The 23,970-nt window shown below is 38.7% G+C and overlaps 2 protein-coding genes across 8 annotated transcripts in view; one reads left to right on the top strand and one right to left on the bottom strand.

Moving 5' to 3' along the window:
- The window catches only part of LOC147886495 (MADS-box transcription factor 23-like), a 126,105-nt gene that overhangs the window by 14,885 nt on the left and 87,250 nt on the right, over positions 1-23,970 (bottom strand). The window contains exons 1-2 of one of the 7 annotated variants that reach the window (XM_087395200.1): positions 7,181-7,308; positions 6,610-6,806 (exon numbers count right to left, since the gene is read on the bottom strand). The exons of 4 other annotated variants lie outside the window; for them this stretch is intronic. In XM_087395200.1, the coding sequence (XP_087251326.1) occupies positions 6,610-6,791 (182 nt within the window). In that variant the 5' untranslated portion in view covers positions 6,792-6,806; positions 7,181-7,308. 2 more of the 7 variants (XM_087395199.1, XM_087395201.1) reach the window with 2 other exon arrangements.
- Positions 18,305-23,970, top strand: part of LOC147886496 (MADS-box transcription factor 23-like) — a 91,881-nt gene continuing 86,215 nt past the window's right edge. Inside the window, exons 1-2 of the mRNA XM_087395203.1 lie at positions 18,305-18,381; positions 18,774-18,970. Coding sequence (XP_087251329.1) covers positions 18,789-18,970 — 182 coding nt within the window. The 5' untranslated portion in view covers positions 18,305-18,381; positions 18,774-18,788. The remainder of the gene's footprint in view (positions 18,382-18,773; positions 18,971-23,970) is intronic.

The following is a 23,970-nucleotide window of genomic DNA, read 5'->3' as shown; positions in this document are numbered from 1 at the left end:
ACACATGTTAGTTGTGCGATAATTGATGTGAGAAAAAATAATCATTGAAATTTGTGCAAGTAGCTCTACAACATGATCTTAAGATACATGTAAGAAAGAGGCCGAAGCACATAAAATTATGTGGCTCAATTTCAAATACATAAGATAGCTCATATCTACTTTTCTAACCCACACAATCAATTTGAAGCATGGTTTTGTCTAAATTAAGTGACATTTCTTAAAATTCAAGCAATGAATATTATCATCATGTAAGGAAACCTACACCTCGTTCTTTGCACAATACATTGGTGCATCACATTTTCAAGTGCATTAAGAGATGCATGCTAGTAGGTCTTGAAGACCATCTGAAGTAAATATCAAGAAATAGAAATCACACAGATTGGTTGAACTTTCAATGGAAACAAAATATAAGAAAGGTAATGTTGCACCATGCTTCTTAACAATGTTCTACGGAAAAGAGACAAGGTACATGCATATAAAAGTTGTTTTAAAAAAAAAGCCATGGTCTCAATCTTTTTGGCTCTCTCTGTCTCTCTATCTCTTTCACACACACACACACACACACATGGATTGGCAAACTAGAGGTATATAACTACGTTATTGTAGGCTTGTCACTCTTGGTTGCTCCTAGGAATTCCATGTTACAAAATGATAACTAACCGCCATCAAAAAGCTTTTGACACAAAGGGAGAAACAATACTTTCTCGGTCAAAGTACCAAGGGATATAATCTCTTTGGTAGATCATTTTAAAATTTTAATGTCTTGAGGAAGGGTGTATCTATCTATCTCATCCTTTACGCATTACACACACTAGCAACCTTTTGCACTCATCATTTTCCATTAGTTTGCTTACACATCACATCTCACCACAATGACCACCAACATAACACTAACTTTAAAAAACAGGACTTTAATTTTTAAGTACTTTGCTTTTCATGAAAGGCAAAAAAGCCCTATTTCTTAAATCTAATTGTGACTGCACTCGCAAGCATATTTTGTTCATTCCATTCATCCAAGTCTATCTTTGCTCTCCAAATATGTACCTTCGAAAACTGCAACCTCATACTTTTCAATCCTATCCTTCATAATCTTGTGAGGGAAGAATACCGTAAATCAAATTGTTTAAGTAGCATTTTAGCTCGAGGGGTTTATTGCATAAAAACCTTATACAATAGGTGAATCCAAGGTGTGTTATTTAAACCGTTCTCTATAGGCCTTTAAAACAACCCATTTTCACCATGTAAACTCATTGATTTTTTTAAATTCCATTGAAAAACCCCATTAGGAGAGGTTTGAGCCTTGGGGTCTAGAAAGGGTCCCAAATTAGTGTTTCCTAATCTTTAGAGACTAGAGAGAGATTTGTGCTAGACCAATTGAAGTACTCCAATCTGTGAGTCAATGCCACGTTGAGATGTCCAAAAGCATTTACCGGTGGGGAGACCTCCTACCCATAGTTTCACTCCCAACCATTGAGACTTGATCTCCAACCAAGGGATACATTCAAATTGGTGGTAGGACAATACCAACCATTAGATCAAGGTGTAAATCTAAGGGATACGATCAAAGGATAGAGGGATCAAATATAAACCCTTGATCAATGCAAAGATGTTTTGGATGAGATCAATAGAGGGGGGGGATCAATTTCAACCATCCAACAAATAATAGATGAAAGGAAGGAGATCAAAGGAGTAGTGCTCTAACCTTAGCCATGGATTTGCAATAGAATCAAGAGAGGAGGTCAAAGGAGAAGGCACTTCAATCCGAGATCAAACTTGATGTACACCCACCATTATGCCCCTCAATCATATCCCTTCAATTGAATCTTCCATCTCCACATAGATCTATCATGGTCCACAACATCAAGCACATTAATAGACCTAACTTTTGTCGTATTTCGCCGATTGGGGCCCGCCAAAGGTGCCTCCCTTCAACTACCCACCATTTTGGGCATCCTAGGCCTTTACCCATTTGCCATCCACGTCCATCCAAGGGCCAAGCTTGATCAATTTCAAAAAAATATACCCATGTTAGTTAAGTAAATGCTAGGAGACCCTTAGCCCATGGGGTTCCTAAAGTAAAGTCTCTTTGTCCTTCCTTGATCCCTTTCATAATCCATTCCTTACGAGGCCCTTTTGAGACCCCAAACCTCCCCTAATGCCCTCCAAAGGCAAACTTAAATAAATTTAAAGAGATTTCGACAACAAACAGTCCCCTTCTATTGAATGCACATGCTATATGTTTCAAATTATTGAGTGAACCCTCCATCAAGATGCACATGTTAGTGCTTCAATAGATTCTCAACCTTTGTACCTATAGTAAAGTAGCATGTAATTTTATAACCTCATGTACTTTAACATTTATTGCTTGTTGATGATAACAATTTCCTCTACCCTTCAATTAGCCATCTCATCTTATAATGTGATATATTATCAGACCTCTTTATAGCAATTGCATACTCCCCATATTTACAATTATTGAGAAATATTCATGGTTACACATGTCCTATTTGTACTTATTAGAAAACCAACATAATGGTTATTTCAGTCTTTACTATCCTCTCTTGTCTTCCACTATCCCTTGGTGTTGGCGAATTTATAGTACTTCATAACTTCTTGAAATAATTTCCAAAGAGAAATAATTTGTGAGCTTAAGTAAAGTTTAGTTAAATCATGTAGCCCCATGTTTTATGTGGGTTGGTTTTTAATCTATGAAGGGATATATCTCAAAACATAGGATTTAAATTTAATGTGGTTGTGAAACTAAACATGACTAAACATTACATGTGTATGTGAATAGGTTAAAATTGGGACTCAAACTTGAACTTGACACAAATTGTAATATCACTTAATGTTTCCGAGAATTTCATTCAACGTACATGTTGAAACTATGATTCTATGATTGCAAGATCAAGATTTACATTCCTCACTAAGATGGAGACTACTTTCCTTACCACATTATCAAGCTCTAACAAAAAAGGAACTAATGAGACAATATAATAAGTGATGGATTAAGTGATGGATAACATAAATTGATATAGCAATTGTGCAAGCTTTGAAAGAAAAGTTTAGCAACCCTTTGATTCTCTACAAGGCATATCCTACTTCGAGTATCATCTACATAAAAGCAACATCTTGAAAGAGTAGCTTGTAGTGGCAAAACTTAGAAAGTGAGGACTCATCTACACATTCTACATGTGCATGGAAATAACTTACATATCAACTGACATAATAATAAGTCAAATATGATACTTTGCTAAAAGAGCCTAATCTTACCAAATTATAGTTTGTAGCATTGATAAATTGTGTTAAATATTGTTGATCAAACACATACAAGATATGGCTACTCCTTAAAAATAAATAAACAATACTTAGGGGGTGCACTATTTATTTTGGCCCACAATCGTCATATGCTGAGCATAGGTATATCTTTCAAAGCTATGGATAAGGTCCATTGATCTTTTGATTTGATAAACTACTCACATTAGGAGGGGTGGTGCTCACATCAATCTTTACAAAGCTCGAAGCATTCGTCCATTCGGGATTGCATGAACCCACAACTACACAATAGAGCATTACATTGACTCCATGAAGTGGCAACTAATAACCGTATACCAAAACATGACCAATAGACAGGACCCAATGTAGGTGCAAAAGGTGTACTCACACCCTACAATACCTGGACAACAGGATGTTGCCCACTAGTGCTAGTATTGAGGCCATGTACTATTGCCCACACTTTTGTTAACTCCTGTTGTGTGCTTCTCAATGGGTCTTAAATGGCCATGGTACCAAACACATTATATTGAAAAGAAAGGCCCTGTTGGAGGGCGCTCCCATCTAATGGGCATACTATTGGGAGGGGCTCCCTTCCAATGGCACCCCATCCATGAGATTCCCCCTTCCCTTTCATTGATGCCCCCCTGCCTCCCCTTTTATAATGTCTTTCATGAGTCTTTCATTGGGGCTCACTCCCTCATTACTCTACCTCAACTCGCCCCCCTCCCCTCCCCTCGTTATTCCAACTCTTCCCCCAAACTCTTTTCTTGTTTCTAAACTATTCTTGCTCGTATTGCGATAATTTTTTTAATCTTAAGTGGTGTGTTGCCCTATTAGCTAGATTTAGATGCTTGTGTGGGAGAGGCTAAAATGAAATCGTTTAGTCTTCACAACCAGTTGTAGCTTGAATGAAGAGATTTTGGACTACTTCTTAAGTAGCCTTCACCTTTAGTGCTAGCCTTCGTCATGGTTGAGTTTGCCGTTCACCTCTAGAGTGCCGACAGAAACTCAGTATGAAGACTTTGTATAAATGGATGCTCAAGTATTTGTGGATTTGTATGTGTCAGAGCATATGTTCTACACCCTCTAATGGCACTGATGATTTCAGTAGGGATGTCATAGTAGCTAGTCCCTCCTATGTGTGATGGAGTTTATGGATTTCAACCTTATGAGTGACTATCATGAGATTGAAACTGTAATATGTTGTGTTGTTAGAGGATGAGTTTGGGTAAGTTCCTAGATTCATCTAGATATATTATTCAAGTGCAAGATCAAATGTATTTTAGCATCTTAGGACTTTGGTCGTGTATGAAGAGGCATTTAAAAAAGATCTAGCTTTCATGTACGAGGGTTTGCTATGTTGTAGTTTTGTATATATTTTGGTAATGCCACCCCAATGCTTGCTCTTAGCCAAGTTTAGAAAATACTTAGGTGCATAGAAAACTTGTTTGTAATTTTAAAAATTTTGGACTTTAAATTAGGAGCAATATTTTTTAGTTTTGCATAAAAATAAATGAATTTTATAAATTTAATGCAAAATAAATAATTAATGATGGAATAGAGTGAATTTTGAAGTTGTGCCAACTTCTCTAGCAAGTTGTCATTCATTTGGATGGGGACTCATTCCTTTTGTTACATTTAGTACATAGGATACATGTATGGTCCACTTTACTTAAGAAACACGGGTTATTCTATTTTGTGGGGGAGGGGTGAAAAGGAGAGAGGGAGGGGGCGGGGACCAACGGGAGTTGAAAGAAAGAAAGTTGATTAAATTCTACGAAAGACCAATGGGTCTATGAGGAAAAACTTATACAACAAGCAAAAGGGTGGAGCTACTAAGCGAGTATTATCACCCATGCTGAGTGCTAAGTCCTAGAAAGATACAGTCATATATCATCACTAGTGGCATCATCATCATCCTCATCAATACGAGAGAGAGAGAGAGAGAGAGAGAGAGAGAGAGATTTCTCAAGATAAGATTTAACATCAGAAATCTACACAATTTGGGACTAAACAAAGCTTTGAAGAGAAAGAAAGTACGATTACTACATGCCTCACACACCTTTTTTTTTCGGGGTCCTCCAGTATATATTTTGGAGGAAGTATCATGATGTTTTAAACTATTTTCCATATATCTATGCCTAGTATAATGCAGCCTAGTTCAATTTTTTTTTTAAACGCATTTTATTTTTTAATTTTTGGAAGCATATTTCAACCCACAAATCCTTGGACATGCCAAAAAGATATTTCACTCTATTGTGGCATACACATTTGGGTGCACCTAGTATTTGGTGTGATTCTCTCTTGCAGGCCAAATTTGTGAATTTTTTTCTTTAAAAAAAATATTGCTCATACATAGACAATAGATCATGAAATTTGGTTTGGGATTGATCGGAATGACCTTCTTCTTATTGTGGTGTTATGGAGTAGGTATTTTAACTTAAATAGGCCATTGTTCAAAGTTGAGGTATGCTCAACTACTTAAAGGCCTGGGGGGGTTCCCCCAAAAATATGTAAGTATACAACATGGGCTCAAATGGAGGTGTTTTTTAATTTAAAAAATTTAGGAAAATTCATAGAAATGTATTTACATATGGGGTTTTTCAATTGAACTTTGAAAAAAATCAGTGAATTTCAATAGGGAAAAGGGTATTTTTATCCAAGCAAAATTCACAAGGGATTTTTAAAATACCCCTTAAATGCACCTCGTATCTAGGGTTTCTTAATAGTTCACCCCTCGGGCTTAAAGGTTTAGGATGCATGGTCAGATGGCACATGTAATACCCACTAACCTTATGGAATGCTTATAACTGCTTGATTGCTTTGCTATTCCATATATATTTATGAATTCAATAGTATGCATACTATTGGATGAAGATAGGCCACATTGTAAAAAAGCCTTAGTGTTATGACTCCACCTCATCTTGGGAGGCAACCTTGATAATTGTATACAGCTTAGCTCTAGCCTTTGGGTGCCCAATAATACTCCACCAACACTCCAGAGCGCCTTGGCCTTTGCGTTTTGGTGGCATAGCTAGTCCACAATGATGTAAATTAACACATTGGCCACTCTTGCACAGGCAACGCCTATGAGATCCTGAAAATTGGACTCTTGTCGGCGGTCACCATCCTAGCTCCCAACAAGTTGATATTCGCTAAACAAAAGTGGTAAGGTAATACTAAACTTGGTAATAGTGATTTTTGAGAGAGTAGTCTCTTAGAGCTCTCAATGGAAGGAGATCGGACAAGTTTTGGGGAGTGAATCCAAACTTTGAATCTATGTAAGCGCAACGGTTGAGCTTAGGGTTTCTCTCAGAGAGTAGGCAGTAATACCTGGAGCTTGCAAAAGGGTGGAGTTTCCCGTCGGTGGAGAACATAAGCACTCCAACTTCCGCATCACACAGAATCGACAAGTCATGGGCCTTTTTAAACAAGCCACGGCGCCGCTTGTTGAAGGTCGCCTTCCTGTCCCTGGCGTTCTCTATCCACTTGATTTTGATCTTGCGCCGAACCATCTTTGCGGCCTGACCCTGAAATCACAAGTTAGTGGTTAGGGTCCATCGGAATGGACTCTCTCTGTATCACGTCGGAATGATCTGTGACACTGATGCGTTTGTCCAGACAATGAGGCGCTCGGGGTGCCCAAAAATACCGGCTCTGAAGGAAAAGAATGCCCTGCAATGACCAGCAAAACAAAAGCTCTATGATAGAAGTTGTCGTCATCGTGGAAGCCTCCTGGGTTGTGAGGGTACAAAGGCCAAAGCGAGCTGTGACACAGAGAGAGAGAGAGATTGCCGAGGAACCCATGTGCTGGAAATGAAGGGAGGCAAGGTCGAGGAGCAAAAAAGCTCAAGGGCAGGGAAGATACTATGGATGCGGATGATAGTATTGATGAGGGACAAACCTGAAGCTCGAAGGTGTGGAGCAAGAACAAGCGCACTGCAAGTGCGGCTGCTGCTGATCTATACTATCATCCGTTTGTGGTGTGCACACTAGACTTCACATAAATTGACGATTATATAAATGGGCGTATGCCCTTGTCACATAAATTGACGATTATATAAATGGGCGTATGCCCTTGTCACTTCGAACATTTTCCACTTCGCTTTTCCTTGTAGAAATGGGATGAAACTCATTCGAGAGGGACAACATTCCAAGAAAAATCACTTTGTATTGAACGGTAGCACTAGAAGCAAGCATGCAGGAGCAAATCGATGGAAGCAACTGATAAAAGGTAGCAAGAGCTACTGCAAAATCAAAAGGAGTTTAGTCACGCTTCATACGATTACTTGATGAATTCGTATAATATGCGTACTTTGATCGAGAATTAGACTTATATTTAACGAAAATTGTGATAACATCTGTTTTTCTTCCTATCCTTCTTGGCAGAACCTGCAGAAGTACCACCCACCAGACCCAAACGTCGTGTCTCTTTTACTGCCTTTAGTTATGTAGCACTCAAGTTCATCAATATGAATTAACCCTCTTATTTAATTTCCTTGTTCGAGTAACGGACCCTTGAGAAGACAGGTGTTAATTTGGTCTTCACCCATCGTAGCTCACAAAAAAAAAGGACATATCGAGTTGTGCTAGTAATCTACCATTCCCACGTCCTCACAATTTAGATCCTTTACTTTTTCATTTGTCTAGCCGATAGCAACAATTGAGAGCCATGCCATAGCAACGACAGGATAAATCTATTTTGAAGGAGGGCGCCCGGGGCATACAACATACACAGTTGAATTCAAAATAGCCAAACAACCAAGATGTTTGATTCATGCAAAATCATCACCACCACTGCCTCTGGCACCCCGAATTTCCCGAAATCTATGCAATCCATGCTTCTAAGAAGATGGTGATCTTCCCTTCCTATGCACAGTTAAGAATGTTGGCTCCATTCTCCATGCAAGGTTCTGTTTTCTAATCACACGTAACCCTACTACATGCAATGTCCAACAAGAAAACAACCGTGTGTATTGCTCGACTAGCATAAGCCTTTTTGTATCACCATTCAAAGTGAAGTTGGTTGGCTCCATCATCACAACTAAACGGTTTAGAGACAAGCTCTAACTAGTTGATTATCCCTATTTACACCCCACAAGGAACAGACCTCCACCCGCTACAAGTCCACCTTCGGGGCTAGCCCTTTTCTTTTTCCTTGCCCTCTACTTTTCCCTCGCCAGAAGCTTTTCCCTTGCCCTTTGCTTCGTATAGTGCCACACACTTGGATGTGCTTAGAGCAAATTGCCCCCCAATGTCAACATGCAATGGGATAGCTTAAAGCAACTGAAATATCGTGCATCAGAACTTACAATAATATACTAAGCCGGAGAGCCTCACCATCCTAGAACCTGGTAGACTTAGAAGAAAGATGTAAGGAGAAGTATACTAGTGGGTCTATGCATGTCCAGCCTCGTTTGCATCAAGATATCTCTGAATAAGGCAAACCCACCCACCATTTATGGGTTAAGTTGGTAGGCAGGACTCTTTTCTAGCTCTACCCCAATTTTGGTAGTCCAAAAATTGAACTCTTCATGTTCTTGCTTCAACCGCCCCAATTTTGGTAGTCCAAAAATTGAACTCTTCATGTTCTTGCTTCCACGGGCCTGGTGTCATTTCCTTGCTTCCTCCTCTAGATGTCATATTAGGTCTTCTTCATAACATGATACAACCCCCAACACATAATCCACAGTCATTTAGTATAATTTATTACTTTGTAGGTGTCCCAATTCTTTCCATTATGGAAACGCTCATATGCTGCATGATTCTAGGTAGTCAAACATCATTTTCAACTAAAATTCTTTTCTAGTATGCCCCTGGTTCATACACTTGTACGCTAGACATTCCAGAACCACCCTCCATAGGTCCTTGAATCTTTGCAAAGGCATTTATAACTTTGCTTGCCAACTTCTTGCTATCTTTCCTTTTGGGCTTCCTGACTCCGGTTTCCCTTTTGTTTTTCTTTTTTATTGATCAGTCTTTGTGCTTAATGTGTCATCACTCTTCTTCTTCTTTTCTTTTTTGTCCTTCTTATTTAGGACCGGTTCTATTGCTCACATTTGTTCCTACATCCAGATTGTTAATTTCACTACCTCATCAATTATATAGATGTATCCATTGTAGTGAGAATCCCACAAGAATATGTTCTCAACCTAAGCACAAATTAGTTCACTAATAGTTCCTTGCCGAGTCAAGAATCTTTTTCAATCTATTTTGTAAGGTTCGTGAATCTACCAGCATAATCCAGCACTGATTCTTTCCTTTACTTCATTGTGTATAGCTTTTGCAACAACTATACTATCGTCTTGTACCGTCATCTTATCTTTCTAAAAACACTCCCATGTAGCCAAGTGTGTATTTCCACTACTATATGTCTCGATTCACGACCGCATCCTTTATGTAATTGGCCCTTGTCACCTGTGATGATGCTATTGACTGTGAAAATGGATTCAAATTCTATAACATGTGTATCTCGGATCTCATCATGTGAATTTGATCTGACTTTCATTCTACAAGTCGCAATACTTTAGATTAGAGAGCCAAAAAGGTCCTCTTTATACTCATTCAAGCACACTTGGTTCTCTACATTCACACTCTTCCTCAAAGTCCATATGAGTGGCATACCCTTGGTTTGTAAATAATCACTTCATCATCTTCCCTAAATCCATCCTCTAGTGCAACCATTCTTCCCCAATATGATCAAAATAAAACGTCACCTTTCCTCCTGCTCCCATCCTCTCCACAACTACCAAATCCTCCCCATCACCCACAAGCCTCATATCTTTGACCATGATGGTTGCAGCAGCAGAGCAAAGGAACAAAAGAAAGATGGAGATTACCATCACAAAATCAAAAGCTTCAAAATAGAAGGAGAGAGATACGAGGCAGTATTGAAGAATGAGTGACATGCTAACAAATACTCTGTATTGGTATTAGTATCAATGTTTTGTGTCAATCACTGACTCTATATCTTCAGAGATGGATGCAATAACGATGGTAATATTGCTACTTGTGCCAATGCTATTGCTAACATATTAATATTGATGATTATGTTGACAAAAGTCTGAATGCTTAACATTCTTGGTGAAAACATCGACACTATACCATTAGGACTTCAAATTTTTGGCTAAGTTCCAAAAACGATGGAAGATAACATCATAATTTGGCCTAGTTGTAGTAGTGCAAGTATAGAACAACACACAATGATTGAAAATATGTGTGATAGCTTGTAACTTTCATTTATGTAATCCTATTCTTCAATAAGGGAGGAGAGATTTAGAGATTATGTATCTAAGAGCTAGTGTGCTTTGTGTGTATGATTTCTAAGAGATCGTGTTTTAGTGAATAAGAGGGGGCCTGAAACTTAGCTAGCTGGCTGATGCGCTCAAACCATGCCATGGTCGCTGGTGCTCGATCTGTTGGTGGGATTAGACCTAGCCCCTTTCTCCTACCTATCCAGGCCTTAGTCCCCCTTTCCCTCTCACATCCATCATCTCTCCCACCCTCTTGCTACTCAGAGTTTCCTTTTGGAAGTAGATTAAAGCTGACCTTCCGATAAGGACCTTGTGGAGCTAGAGGGAGATAAAGCAAGATTTTTGTGATTTCCTCTAGTCAGGTTGGTTCTTTCTCCCACCTCTATTTCACTGTGTTTTCAAATCTACATATAGCTTTGTGAACATGATTTTAAATTGTGAATGTACATACGTTTCAGTGATTGAAAGAAAAATGTCCATTGGTTTCTAATACATATGTTTATACCTAGATGAATCTAGGAACATTCCCAAACTCATCCTCTAAAAACACAACATAGTGCAGTTTCAATCTCATGACAGTCACTCGTAAGGTTGAAAACCATAAATTCTATCATGCATAGTAGGGACTAGCTACTATGACATCCCCACTGATGTCATCAGCACCCAACAGTCAGGGTAGACCATATTATAAAAATATGCTCTCACACATACAAATCCACACACCCACACATACTTGAGCATCCATTTATACAAAGTCTTCGTACTGAGTTTCTGTCGGCACTCCAGAGGTGAAGGGTAGACTCAGCCATGATGAAGGCTAGCACTAAAGGAGAAGGCTAATCAAAAAGTAGTCCAAAATCTCCTTACAACTGCTTGTGTTTTCTCATTTTAGGGTCTAAGGTGTGTTCTCTTTCCCCCCACTTGTCTTTCATTGTGCTTACAAGTTTCTTTATGTTTCTTGTTTGTCCAACTATGTTGATAAGTCATAGGTCATGTGAGAGTGGGTCTAATAGTCACTCTAACTTCTCACATCCATTTGAGATAAGTCCAGAGCAAGTGATTGCTTTCATGTGCCAACTCTCACTTGCTCACTAGGTTGTTGCTGGGGTTGCCTTCTAGCTGTCACGAGCTCTATCTTCCTTCTACTAGCCATTTTAGACCTCCTTGTGGGATACAATACCCTACAAGTGAGGCAGCCTCACCGACTTCACGACATCATCGTATGTCAAAGAGGATGATCAGAATGAGTGGTGAGGATACTTGTTGTGGAAGTAGGAATGATGTGGTCTCTCCTATGCATATCCAACAATAGAGATCTATAGAGTCACAGCCTGTTAGCATGTTTGATAGCCCTACTTATAGTTAATTTTTCACATAGCCTGCTAGCTAAGGAATTGGCATTGCCAACAATCCCTTGGAAAAAAAGATACCATGCTAGATGAACTGCATGGTTTCCTTATGAGGAGTTGCAATTTGGTTGCAGGTACATGCTTGACTACATGAGAAGGGTTATGAGCCACTATAAACAAGAGCTTCAAGATGCCGTCAGGTCGAAGTACAAAGACAATCGCATGTACATAAGGACAGCTGGTGCATAGTTAAGGATGAGTTACAACAAGATTCCTTAAAATTAAAGCAATAACAAGAGGGAGCAAGGGTTCGACGAGACAAAACAGTCGGTTCTTATCTTAGGAGCAAAGGAAAGGCTAAATTTAGGACATACGTTATAAGTATTTTACTTATAACTTTTTATTGCATGTTATTGTTTAACATTGTTGTTGCTCCTGCTAATTGCTCTCCTAATTGATTTCAGACCCTTGTGGTTGCCATGCTCCACCCAAGGACGAGTATATGTATCAATTTTTAAGCAACGCACAATCTCTTTGACATGCTCTCAGGGGATGCACTACTTAAACCCATATGTATCATAGGTGTTCAAGGGGTATTTAAAAAACCCCTCAACTAAAATTGTTCCCCCAAGAAAAGCATCCCTCTTTACTTAGGAACTCAGTGATTTTTTTCTAAAGTTATTAAAAAACCCCTCATGTTATTGTAATTCTATTAAATACCCCTCCTTTTGAATGCATGTGGTACACAAAAAATTTGTGAGGTGAACCCCCAGAGGACATGCTTGAGCAATAGGGATTATAGCTCGATTGGCAAGCAATGGTGGAGGTAAACCTTTTTTCTGCTTTACATCTCCTTCACATATCAAGTCCCTTAAATTTGATGTTTGTTGCTCTAATTATATTCATGAAGAGCCATGTAACAAGCTTCTAAATCTCCACTTCATGATCTAAGCAATGATGACGATGAACAACATGATGACGAGTGATCATTGTCTCCCTCGTTGAAGGGTTTTTTCCTTGTTTATCTTTAAAGGGGATTTCTGGTTATCTATACCTATTTCAAGGGATTTAGGGCTATGTATGTTCCATTCAAGAAGTTTAGATATGTATCCCCCATTCAAGGGGTTCTTGATCATGCATTCCTCTTTAACGGTTTTTTGGTTACGTATCTTTAGGTTCATGAAAATCCTCCATTTTTAAATAAAAACACATAGTATCGATATTAGCATTGGTGTTTTCCTTCATATTTTCGTCAAAGTTATGGTCATCAATGGTACTACCAATAGGAATACACACTATAGTCAATTTTACCAACATTCTATGCCTAAGAAAAAAGATCGTTTCTTCACAAATTCCATTGGTATTTTCTTAAAAAAACAGCCAATACTTAGTAGTATTGGCATAGGCTTGATAATTGTAAGACCTTATGGCTTCTTTTGTGATCCATGTCTCTTTCTCTCTCCCACCAACTAACATTCAATGATGCTTCACATTTGTGACCTCGTATCTTAGTGCCAATTGCATGGATTATGCACCTCTAAATTATAAATAGATTCCTCTCGATTCACCCAAGGTGCAAACTCAGATGGGGTATTGTGACTCACATTAGTCAATGACACCTTTACTAGATGGACAAAAAGCCATAAGCATGGAGTATTTATTTAAAGAAAGGAGATCCAATGGCTTGACTAATCACTTTAAGGCAAGACTAATTATTGATAGGCTTTCACAAAGAGAAGCGATTGATTTTTTTAGAACATATCCGAGGTAGTGTTTGATGGAGATTTTAGAGTCAACGTCTTCTCATATGAAACCCAAAAGCAACTATACATAACAACTATGGAACTAGCCTTGTTCTTAAGAAAAGTGGCTAACCAATAGTGAGTCAAACTTATTGAGCTAGTTCGGGGTGTGGAAATCCATGTGACAAAAATAACATTTCTCGTGGTTTTCATTGTTTATAAAATGGATGATACACTTCTTTATTGCACTACTCTTTTTGTTGCCACTCTTGGGCAAAATCATTTTCATGCATTTGATGTAATTGATGCATTAAATGCAACCTTAAGTTTTTCAATATAAGTACCAAATTTTCGACAAGAACAGGTGCTTAGAGTATCATTACTACAAATGAGCTTGAAGAAAAGAAAACTCGCATGGAAAGTAGGTCAAGATAGTGAACAAGAGCAAGCCACCAACCCATAAAAAGAGACAACACAACAAACATTTGAACATCGCTCAAGCCTAGTTTAAGATTCTAGCATGATATTGAAGGAGACTTTAAGGCAATTAAGCAAAACTGTAGGATAATCAAATTAAAAGATGAAAATAATATTTGGTATTCCAAGTCAATTTTTAGAGAGACCTAAAGATTGGTGGGCCATTGCTAGGGAAGCCTTATAGTTCCATGAATTTTAGGACCTGGAGTTTGATAATTTAAACAGGGTTCCAACAAAGTTCATTTGTGTATGTATGCAAGTGCATGAGAGAGAGAGAGAGAGAGAGAGAGAGAGAGGTTCAATGGAACTCCTTGCTTGATTCAATGCCTGGTTCATGGCTCTTTAAGATCTGCCCCTACATTTGTCGGTTGCTTGAGCCTGGTCCCATGCAATTATGGGGTAATTCTAAGGCTGAAGAAGCAGTAATGTTTTCTAGCCACAACAATGTTTTTCAAGCAGCTGAGGGATTTTAGCATTGGCGATTCTCTAACAATTTTAGAGGCACTAATTTCAAAGACAATTTCATTATTGACAACTTAATGATTTAAGCATCAATGATTTTAGCAATTTTAGTGCTTTCGAGATTTCATCAATTTTGGCAATTTTGGTGTCGGTGACTTTGACGATTTTAGCATTGGTGATGAGTTGGTGATTCTCTTGTGAATTCAAGAGACGATTTCAGCATTAGTGATTGCGAGGCTGCAAGCAGTTGCCTCTTGAGGATTGCTATAGCTTTTAGGGTTTTGTTCTAGGTTAAATCAATCCATCTATTCTGGTTTTTCTAGAGCCAATGAAGCAAGAGATGTATCTTGGTGGCATTGTTATGGAGTTTGTCCTCAGTTTGTCGAGGCAAATATTTCACCTGACGATATCAAAAGTGTTGAGGATCAAGAGCCAATGCCATTGCCTAGCAAGAGGTAGAACCTGTGTTTTTGCAAAAGGAAATGCCCAGGTTGGGATGGGCTGCTCAATGAGCTTTTCACTAAGTATGCAGACGAATTGAAGGCAATCTTACTTTTATTTTTTAGGATGTGTGGAATAAACATATCATGCCTGCAGATTGGGCTTGCACGGTTATTGCCTAAAGTCCATTTTGCCAATTAATCAATGTCCCTTTTGCCAGTTAATTTGTGGCAAAATAGAGACCAATCACATCTGTGTCAAGATAGAGACCAATCTGTCAAAGTGGCACAATCCATTATGATTAGAATCATCTCTTTTTTCTTGCATTTATTGCCATGGACCAAAAGCTTTGCATCAGATGTAGCAGTCCATTAGATTTATGCTATTGAAAAAAGCAAACAATAAGCTAGGGCAGACATGGGTTTCTTGGGAACATGTTACTACTCCTAAGAGGAGTGAGAGAGGAGTGACAGGCGGCCCTATTACATGTTTGATTACAAATGGTTGCCAGGAGATGGCCTTTAATCCAAGATATGTGTCCCATATGTGTGGATCTCAAGAGCCATGGGTGGCAACACTCACACTTGATGCAACAGGTGGCAGTAAAGCTCACATAGGTCGTATCAAAGGGTTACTATTGTGGCAAATCTCTTCCTTAAGGTCAACCATTTGGTGGAGAATGACACGGCTATACATTGAATGAGAGTATTTCGAGCTACTACAGTGGTTCAGAGTTCTTAGGGAAGGGAAAGCTTGGACATCGTGCATGGTGGCCATGTGTCCGGCTGCTGTAAAATAATTTTTTGAAAATATGTCTATTATAAGAAGAGAGAGAGAGAGAGAGAGAGAGCTTAATCTATTGAATAGACTATACAACACCCTACCTGTGATAATCCATTATGTACAAACATTTTAAATTCCCTAATGTAATGACCAATACACCCATTTATGTGTACACAATACAATGAGCATACTTGATTAGCATTATATTGCATACTTCCTATTGTGACTGATCAGCTACCTTATTCAATTCTTTTCTTGAACTACTCTTCGATGGGATACCTAACACTATATTTGTATACGATGTAAAATGCACATGGACTCGATATATTTTTTCAGGATATTATTTTTTATGCAAACGTGGCCTAGATTCTCCCTTGGAGCACATCTTAATATAATAGCAAAGCTTTTACTCAGGAGGTGAAACTAAAAACCTTACAAATGGAAGTAAGAAGTTCTCAATCAAGATTGGTTTTCCCCCCACAATGAATAAATAAAAAACCCTCATCGATCTATCTTTACCCCATTTTGTGAAACTTAGATCATAGCTTAGATCATAGCTTAGAGCTATATTTCTTTCAAAATCTTTCTTGTTAACCCTATGAATTACTATTAACATGCAATATAGATTTAAATTCAACATGAACTTCTATGTAGACCTATTCTTTTAGCATAATAAACTATGTAATTTTAGGATAGGGATTTCGTACGTAGACATGCACATGCAAGCGTGCACACACATATACATGTATGTGCACACGTACATATATATACTGCACATGTGCACGCACACACACACATGTATGCCACATGCACACATGCGTGAGTTCAACAGAAGGATATTTTTAATTTCTAAAAATTACCAAAATACATATACATAAGGGACTATTTAAAATAGTTTTGAAAAAATTTTACAGATTTGTATAGAAAAGGGGTACTGCATTTTATTAATGAAAAATTTACAGATAAGGAGTTTTAGAAATAGGCCTTGAATGCACATCATATAGAGGGTTTATACATAGTGACACCCCCGAGAGTAAATCCTTTTGTTTTTGCTAATTAATATATATAAAAAGTCCCCTCTTTACACTTCGTGTTGGCCCTTTCTTAATTTAAGTATTGTTTAAGTGGCACAAGAATCATTCGACTCATGTCCCCTTTATTCTTTATTTTCTATTGTCTTCGACTTGATTAGCCCCCCATTACATTACCTAATATTACCTACGTGGCCATGTGCAAAATACTTTGCCTAATTTCATTACTTGCCTTTCATTGCCAATACATAATTTTAATTTAGCACCTGAAGTTAGAATTCTTGAGTCAAAGTAATTTGAACAATGCAAAGACTCTTAATACTTTTAAATTTTGAAGGATTTGAGCTTCATAACAAGTTCTTTTAGGGTTACAAGCATTCAAGATGAAAACGAAAAAAAACTACAAACTCTTTTGACACTAAGCTTTCTAGAAGCATTGAAGATGAAAATGACAAAAAACTTAAAACTTTTTCAACACTCAACACTAAGCTCTTTAGAAGCCTCATCATGCATGTATGAGTAGGCTTTACAATTTAGCAATCTTGGTATATATGTTCATATAAATTTGTAAATGAAAGGCAACTAAACTTGTTATATGTGAAGGCATGTACATTAGATTCAAACCATAATGTCTTTACTCCTAAAGATAAAGTAATGACCAAAGGATTGCTTATTGTCTTTTGATAAGAAAGAATAAGAGCCAATTGGAAATGCTCACACCCATACTCTGTTCAAAGTAATCGTAGTCTTGCCAAGTATGGTGCCAAATATGCAAGGCATCTTTTGACCCTCTTTTGAAGGCTATATGAAGTATGACAAGCCTATTATAGTCTCTCAAAGGCTTTCATTGATGTGAGCATAAAGAACAACCAAGTATAATCCTAAAGCTTGGCCATCATGGTAAAATTACATTACCTTTCATGCATACATGCAAATATGAACCTACTATTTTTCTTTGGCCCACTACGAAGAGCTAACTAGCCTTTTCAAAAACTGTTTATAAATCTCCACTCCAAACTACTGGTATGCTATGAACCCCACCATGCTGTAAGTCACCTTGAGCAAGGAAAAGACATCTATAAATGAGCTAAAAATAGGGACTATTAAAAGGGTAGAAAATGGTATCCATATCTAGGTAACACATATTAGAGTAGCTAATAACCTCTTGAAGGCCGCTATGTAAGTGCTCCATAAGAAAAATATCACAAAGGCATTAAAGAGCACTCATCCCCTCATCCGAATGAACATTGAGACCTCAAGAACTCTACCCCTTATTCTTCCATTTTCTTTTCCCTTCTCAAGTGTTATGTCATGGTCAACGTATAGCAAGTTGGCACTTATCTAGATTGATTTGTCCCTTGCATATTGATATGATGAGAAAGCTCTTTGCACCTTTTCTCTACATTAAGAGTACGATGCGCACAATTGCAAGTCTTTGCCTACAATCCATTTAGGTTATGAAGTCATCAATTTATGTAAGCCTACAAACGACTCTATCAGTAAGCACTGAGCAGTTGGGTGTGACTCTTGTGCTCCTGCTACTCAGCTCGACACCTTCGAGCTTCAGGTTTGTTTTGCTTCTCCTCTTCCTAACAACTTTCTTCCTTCTATCACGCCGCCCCTGCTCTTGAGCTCTTTGGTATCTCACGTACCTTGAGCTTACTGTGACACTCTTCACTCTGGCCTGGATCAACGTTTGTAAGCTTTAAATCGAAGAGAGCTTGCAAGTCGAAGAAGCTCAAATCTGGCACCGCTATCATAGATGATCGTCGCCTTTTGGTTTGCTGGCAGTTCCAGGGTTTTTTTTTCCCCCTTCATAGCTGGTACTTTGGCCATTCGGGTTGCCTCATTGTGTGACAGAATGCACCGCTCCCCCTAAGGCAGTGTCCCGGATAGCTCCGAAGAGTCCAAGCCGATGGCATGTTCGAGATCACCCTAACCACTAACTTGTTATTTCAGGCTCAGACAGCGAAGATGGTACGACGCAAGATCAAAATTAAGCGAATAGAAAACGCCAGGAACAGGAAGGCAACTTTCAACAAACGGCGCCGCGGGTTATTTAAAAAGGCTCATGACTTGTCGGTTTTGTGCGATGCGGAGGTGGGCATCCTTGTGTTCTCCACCGACGGGAAACTGCACCGATTTGCAAGCTCCAGGTACTACTGCCCACTCTCCAGGACTTTGTTTCTGATGGGAGCAGAAGGGTGAAGTAATAGGGAATCTGGTTCCAGTTTAACGAGGGTAACACAATTCTTCAGTTTAACGAGGGTAACACAATTCTTCGTTCCGCGATGCCCATGCAGCAGCTCCCAAGATTGCCCTGAATGGAGGGTCGAGATTGGTATTCTTGAATCCCCATTACCTTATTCAGCTCCGAAAGTTCGCTTATGGTGTGGACTGCGGGATCCTGCCGTTCCACAGATTGCACCCATCTTGTATTTCTCGTAGAAAGAATGATACTATGAGCATCTGTTTTGCCTTAAGCTCCACGTCTAGAGACCTTCAATTTGTGAAATAACTAGAGAATCAATTGCCCTACGCTCCAAGGCTAGAGACCTTCAATTTGTGAGCATCAAGCCATTCTAGGTCTTGAATAGAAAATAAGCTCTAAGGCTAGAGACCTTCAATTTGTGAAATAGTTAGAGCATAAGCCATTCAAGGTCTTGAAACAAAAATCAAAAGGCTCTAAGGTAACCATGTGTAGAGCATCTTAGGCTAAACAATTGCCTTTGCATGTACATACTCTTGAGGCACGCAACATAGCCAGATCAAGAGAAAATTTGAGCTCTCACTCAGCCACATGTCACGCTATTTTTACAACTTGATGGCCCTTGCCCACTTGCTTTATTGCCTGCCTAAATTACAAGCTTGCCTATGCTTCTTTAATGCCTGCCTAAAAAAATTGTTTGCTTTTGTTTCTCTGCTATATATTACCATTAGGTTGTACCTAATCAAAACCCACATGATTGCTTATTTCTTGGCATTGATGAGAACATAAGGATTGATTTGCTTACAAAATATGTTTAAATTTCCTTTTCCCCCCCCCTTCTAAAGGACCCCCCCCCTCTCGACATCAAGATTGATTTGCTTGCTATATATGTTTAATTTTTCATTTTTAAATATTTTCCCCCTTTTAAAGGAGTTCTAAAGACCTCTCTCTCTCTCTCTCTCTTCTTTTCTTTTTGTCTTAGGTTTTTAGTTCTTGTTCAATTGTAAGATTAAGTATATTCTAGCCATCATAGAGCTTTGGCTGCATGGGTATGGGTAACCACAAACATTACTAGCTCGTGCTTGGTATGACTTTTGTGTATTTTCATTCAAGCACTCATAATATTGATTATAATTTAGCTTGACTAATGTAAGCAAAATTGAGTCTTAGCAATGGTACATGTTGCCATTGTTTTCACTTTAGAAGTCGTGGGACTTTCAATTGTTTTGCATATTTACCAAAGTTGTGGACATTGTCATATAATTTATAGATTCCTTTACAGTATTATACATGTACATATAGAAGCGTTCGGTAACTTTAATACTTTATTATATTTGGTACTATGGACCTCTATATTCATCTACTAAAAGAGATTTAATATTATGTGTAAAAGATTTTATATACCACCTCTATTAGAATTATAACTCTTATTGCAAACATGATTGGAAAATACCCTTTTAATATACTAAGTAACACCTAAGCAATCCGAAACTAATTATGGACACTTTGAAATTCACTTGAGCCATTCAAATTTTACAAAATGGACCAACATAACACGATAATAAGGCATGGTGGAGGGGAGTAAACGAATGAAATGCCAAAAATTTTAGTTCATAAAGAAGAGAGGCAGAAAAAAATACTTCAAAAAACTCTACAAATAATGTGCGTGTGGACACAAGCACGCATACACTTGCGTGTGCGCATGTTTGAGTGTATGCCTATTTGTTCGTAAAATCCAAGTAAAGGAAGATACATTGAAGGCTATTTAAACTTGGAAACAAGGCCAATAAACGAGTGGACAAGGAGTGGAGAAGTAAGAGGAAAGGAAATGCATAGGCTAACTACTTTTTACATGCACGTCCTAGTAAAAGCATTGCATCTCAATTACAAGGATTTCCCCCTCTGGTTACAAAGGTTTATGAGTATTGAGGAGGTTCAATAAAAGGCTATTGAATTCACACTAGAGGTAGAACAATAGGGAATGTATGGTAATATAATAAAAGGGCTCACTCGAAGTGGGGGTGTGTACTCGTGTTCAATAGCATTAGGGGAGCTTTGGGGTTTCAAAAGGACCTTGTAAGGAATGGATTAAGGAAGGGATTACGGAAGGACCAAGAGACTAGGTAGTAACCCAATGGGTAGCATTTAATCAATTGTCTTGGGCACTTCTTTTGAAATTGCCCAAAATTGTGGGGGAATGAAGGGAGGTGCCTTTGGTGGAAAATTTCTTGCAAAAGGTGGTGCAATAATGATGGAGACTCGTGGACCATTGGATCTTGTATAGATTGATGTTAAAGATAAAAGATGCAAATGGAGGGTGTCCAAATCTACACAAATAATGGATGGATATTGAACAGCATAATGGAGGGATGCCATTGAAGTGCATAATGAAGGATCGAAACTGAAGCGGCTTCTCTTCCTTAGATGTGTCCTCAAATGGATGGATGAGATCAAGCACTTTCTCCTTTGCTCTCCACTTGCGCCTCCATAAAATCTTTGCCTTGATGAAGGGTTTAGATTTGATCCATCTATCTTTTGATCTACATTTGAATGTATCCCTTGGATTGGAGATCAAATCAATGGATGGGAGTCAATATCATGTATCTAAACTATGGGTTAAAGAGGTTGAAGTGCTTTTCGACATCTTGGTATGGCATTGGTCCCCATAAAAAACATCTCAATATTGCGTTGGCCCACAGAAAAGGACTCCCATAAGCCCACCTCAAATCATAGTTAGGGGAAACGGAAACGGGGAAACGGGGAACGGAAACGGAAACGTTTCGGGATTTTTGGGAGGGCTGAAACGGGGAAACGCCACGTCAGCAAGGGAGAGGAGTAGATGATGATGGAGGGCTGAAGCAGGCTGCAGGAGAGAAAGGAGAGGAAATGGAGTGAATGGGGCTGAAGGAGGGCTGGAAAACCTTGAGGATGGAGAGAGTATGAGGCTGAAGGAGTGGAAGGAGCCTGGAGACCAAAATCAAAAGCAAAAAGACAAAAAATGTGATTTTGGAGACCTAGCAGCATGTGTTGTCTGAAACGGCACATTTCAGAACTCTGAAACGCGTTTCAGACTGGCTGAAACGTTTCAGCCAGCCGTTTCAGGGTCTTGAAACGTTTCAGACTCTGAAACGCATTTCAGGAAACGGGGCTTCTCTGAAACGGCGTTTCAGGCCTGGCTGGGCTCTGAAACGCGTTTCAGCGTAACTGTGCCTCAAATCCCTCCCTAATGCCTAAAGATTAGAAAACACTAAATTGGAACCCTTTGAGACCCTTAACCTCCTGTAAGTAAGGGATTCTTTAATTGCCTAAAATTCTAAAAGTTTACAAAGATGTTTTTAATGAATTTGTGAAAAAACGATGTCTAAAGGAAAACGAAAGGGGTGCCCTTTGGGCAAAGCGTGCCTTTGAGGCTCAAACAACCGCGATAATCATAGTAGGCTAATGCAAGGCTAGATAGTCAATTCATTGAGAATAATCACTACTTGATGTGAACATGCTCTTTCAATGCTCATCAAATGCCTTGCTCATGTTCTTAGCAATGTGCTTGCTTCTCTTTCTCTTTTTGAATAATTCGAGTCACTTTCCACTTTAAGTCAAGTTGTTCCTTTTCGGGGCTATTTGCCCTCTCCTATTCCAATATTCCAACCCATTACTTGATTAGTTTTGTTGCATGGAGGCTTAAATAAGCTATGTTTATCTATTGCTTAATTTATTTATGCTTTAATTAAGCTATGTTTCTCTATGGCTTAATTTATTTATGGATTAATTAACCTATGTTTCTCCATGGCTTATTTTATTTTATGCATAGACTATGTCCAAGGGGGCTTCCCCAAACGTTCAAGAAAAGACTCGAACACCAAACCTCCTTTTTTCCCATGCGTGAGCCCCGCCACTAAGCTATGAAATAATATTATGTGCCCATTTCCTTATAATAGTGTTATAAATGCTCCCGCATCCCCCTCCCCCTTTGAGATGTCCTTTCCTCTTTAATGTATGGTCCCCCCCCCCCCCAATCTCACATCCTTTCTTCTTTAATGCCCCTATCCTCCATTATTCCTTAATTTATCCCTCCCCTCTTTATACCTTAGTTTAATCATGGCCTTGCCCTCTTCCTTTTCACCCCTCTTCTTTTCTCCACAACTAATTACTATGAATTTTTCATTTTTCATATGATGGAGCACCTATTTGCTCTTGTATCACCATCCAAATAAAGACACGCACACAAACATCAAGTGTGTGTGTGTGTGTGTGTGTGTGTGTGTGTGTGGAGAGAGAGAGAGAGAGAGAATTTAGGCATCCTCGTGAGACATTAAGCACCAAAATAGGAAACCTAATAGTTGACTATGGTCTACACCCATTGTTGGGCGTTGATGACCTCAGTAGGGATGTCATAGTAGCTAGTCCCTGCTATGCGTGATGGAGTTTATGGTTTTCAACCTTATGAGTGACTATCATGAGATTGAAACTGCACTATATTGTGTTTTTAGAGGATGAGTTTGGGCATGGTCGTGGACTCATCTAGGTATATAATTGCTAATGCTAGCAACAAAGTAAATAAACCTGACCTTTATATGGAAGCAAAAGAGCAAGAATCTAGATTGAAAAATAGAATGATCTTACGCGTTGGGGGGTTGAAAGATGGTTGCCTTCATGATGATGAGGAGAAAGACACATATGATATAATCATTTGAAGTTATGCAAGTTAAATGGGATGAAAATAATATAGGCAATGTCAATCAAAATGTCACACGAGCACATCAGAGGGAGGGCAGCAAGAATTAAGATCCTTAGACAAACACATAAGCTTCACCTCCGGAGTGCTGACAGAAACTCAGTACGAAGACTTTGTATAAATGGATGCTTAAGTATGTCTGGGTGTGTGGATTTGTATGTGTGAGAGCATACTTTTATACTATGGTCTACACACACTGTTGGGCGTTGATGACG

This window comes from Dipteris shenzhenensis, chromosome 24 (genome assembly GCF_047967505.1).
Source record: "Dipteris shenzhenensis isolate YYH24624 ecotype China chromosome 24, Dip_SZ_1.0, whole genome shotgun sequence".
In the NCBI taxonomy this organism is placed as follows: Eukaryota; Viridiplantae; Streptophyta; class Polypodiopsida; order Gleicheniales; family Dipteridaceae; genus Dipteris; species Dipteris shenzhenensis.
Note: the sequence above shows the minus strand (reverse complement) of the source record. Positions and strands in the feature narration are given on the sequence as shown.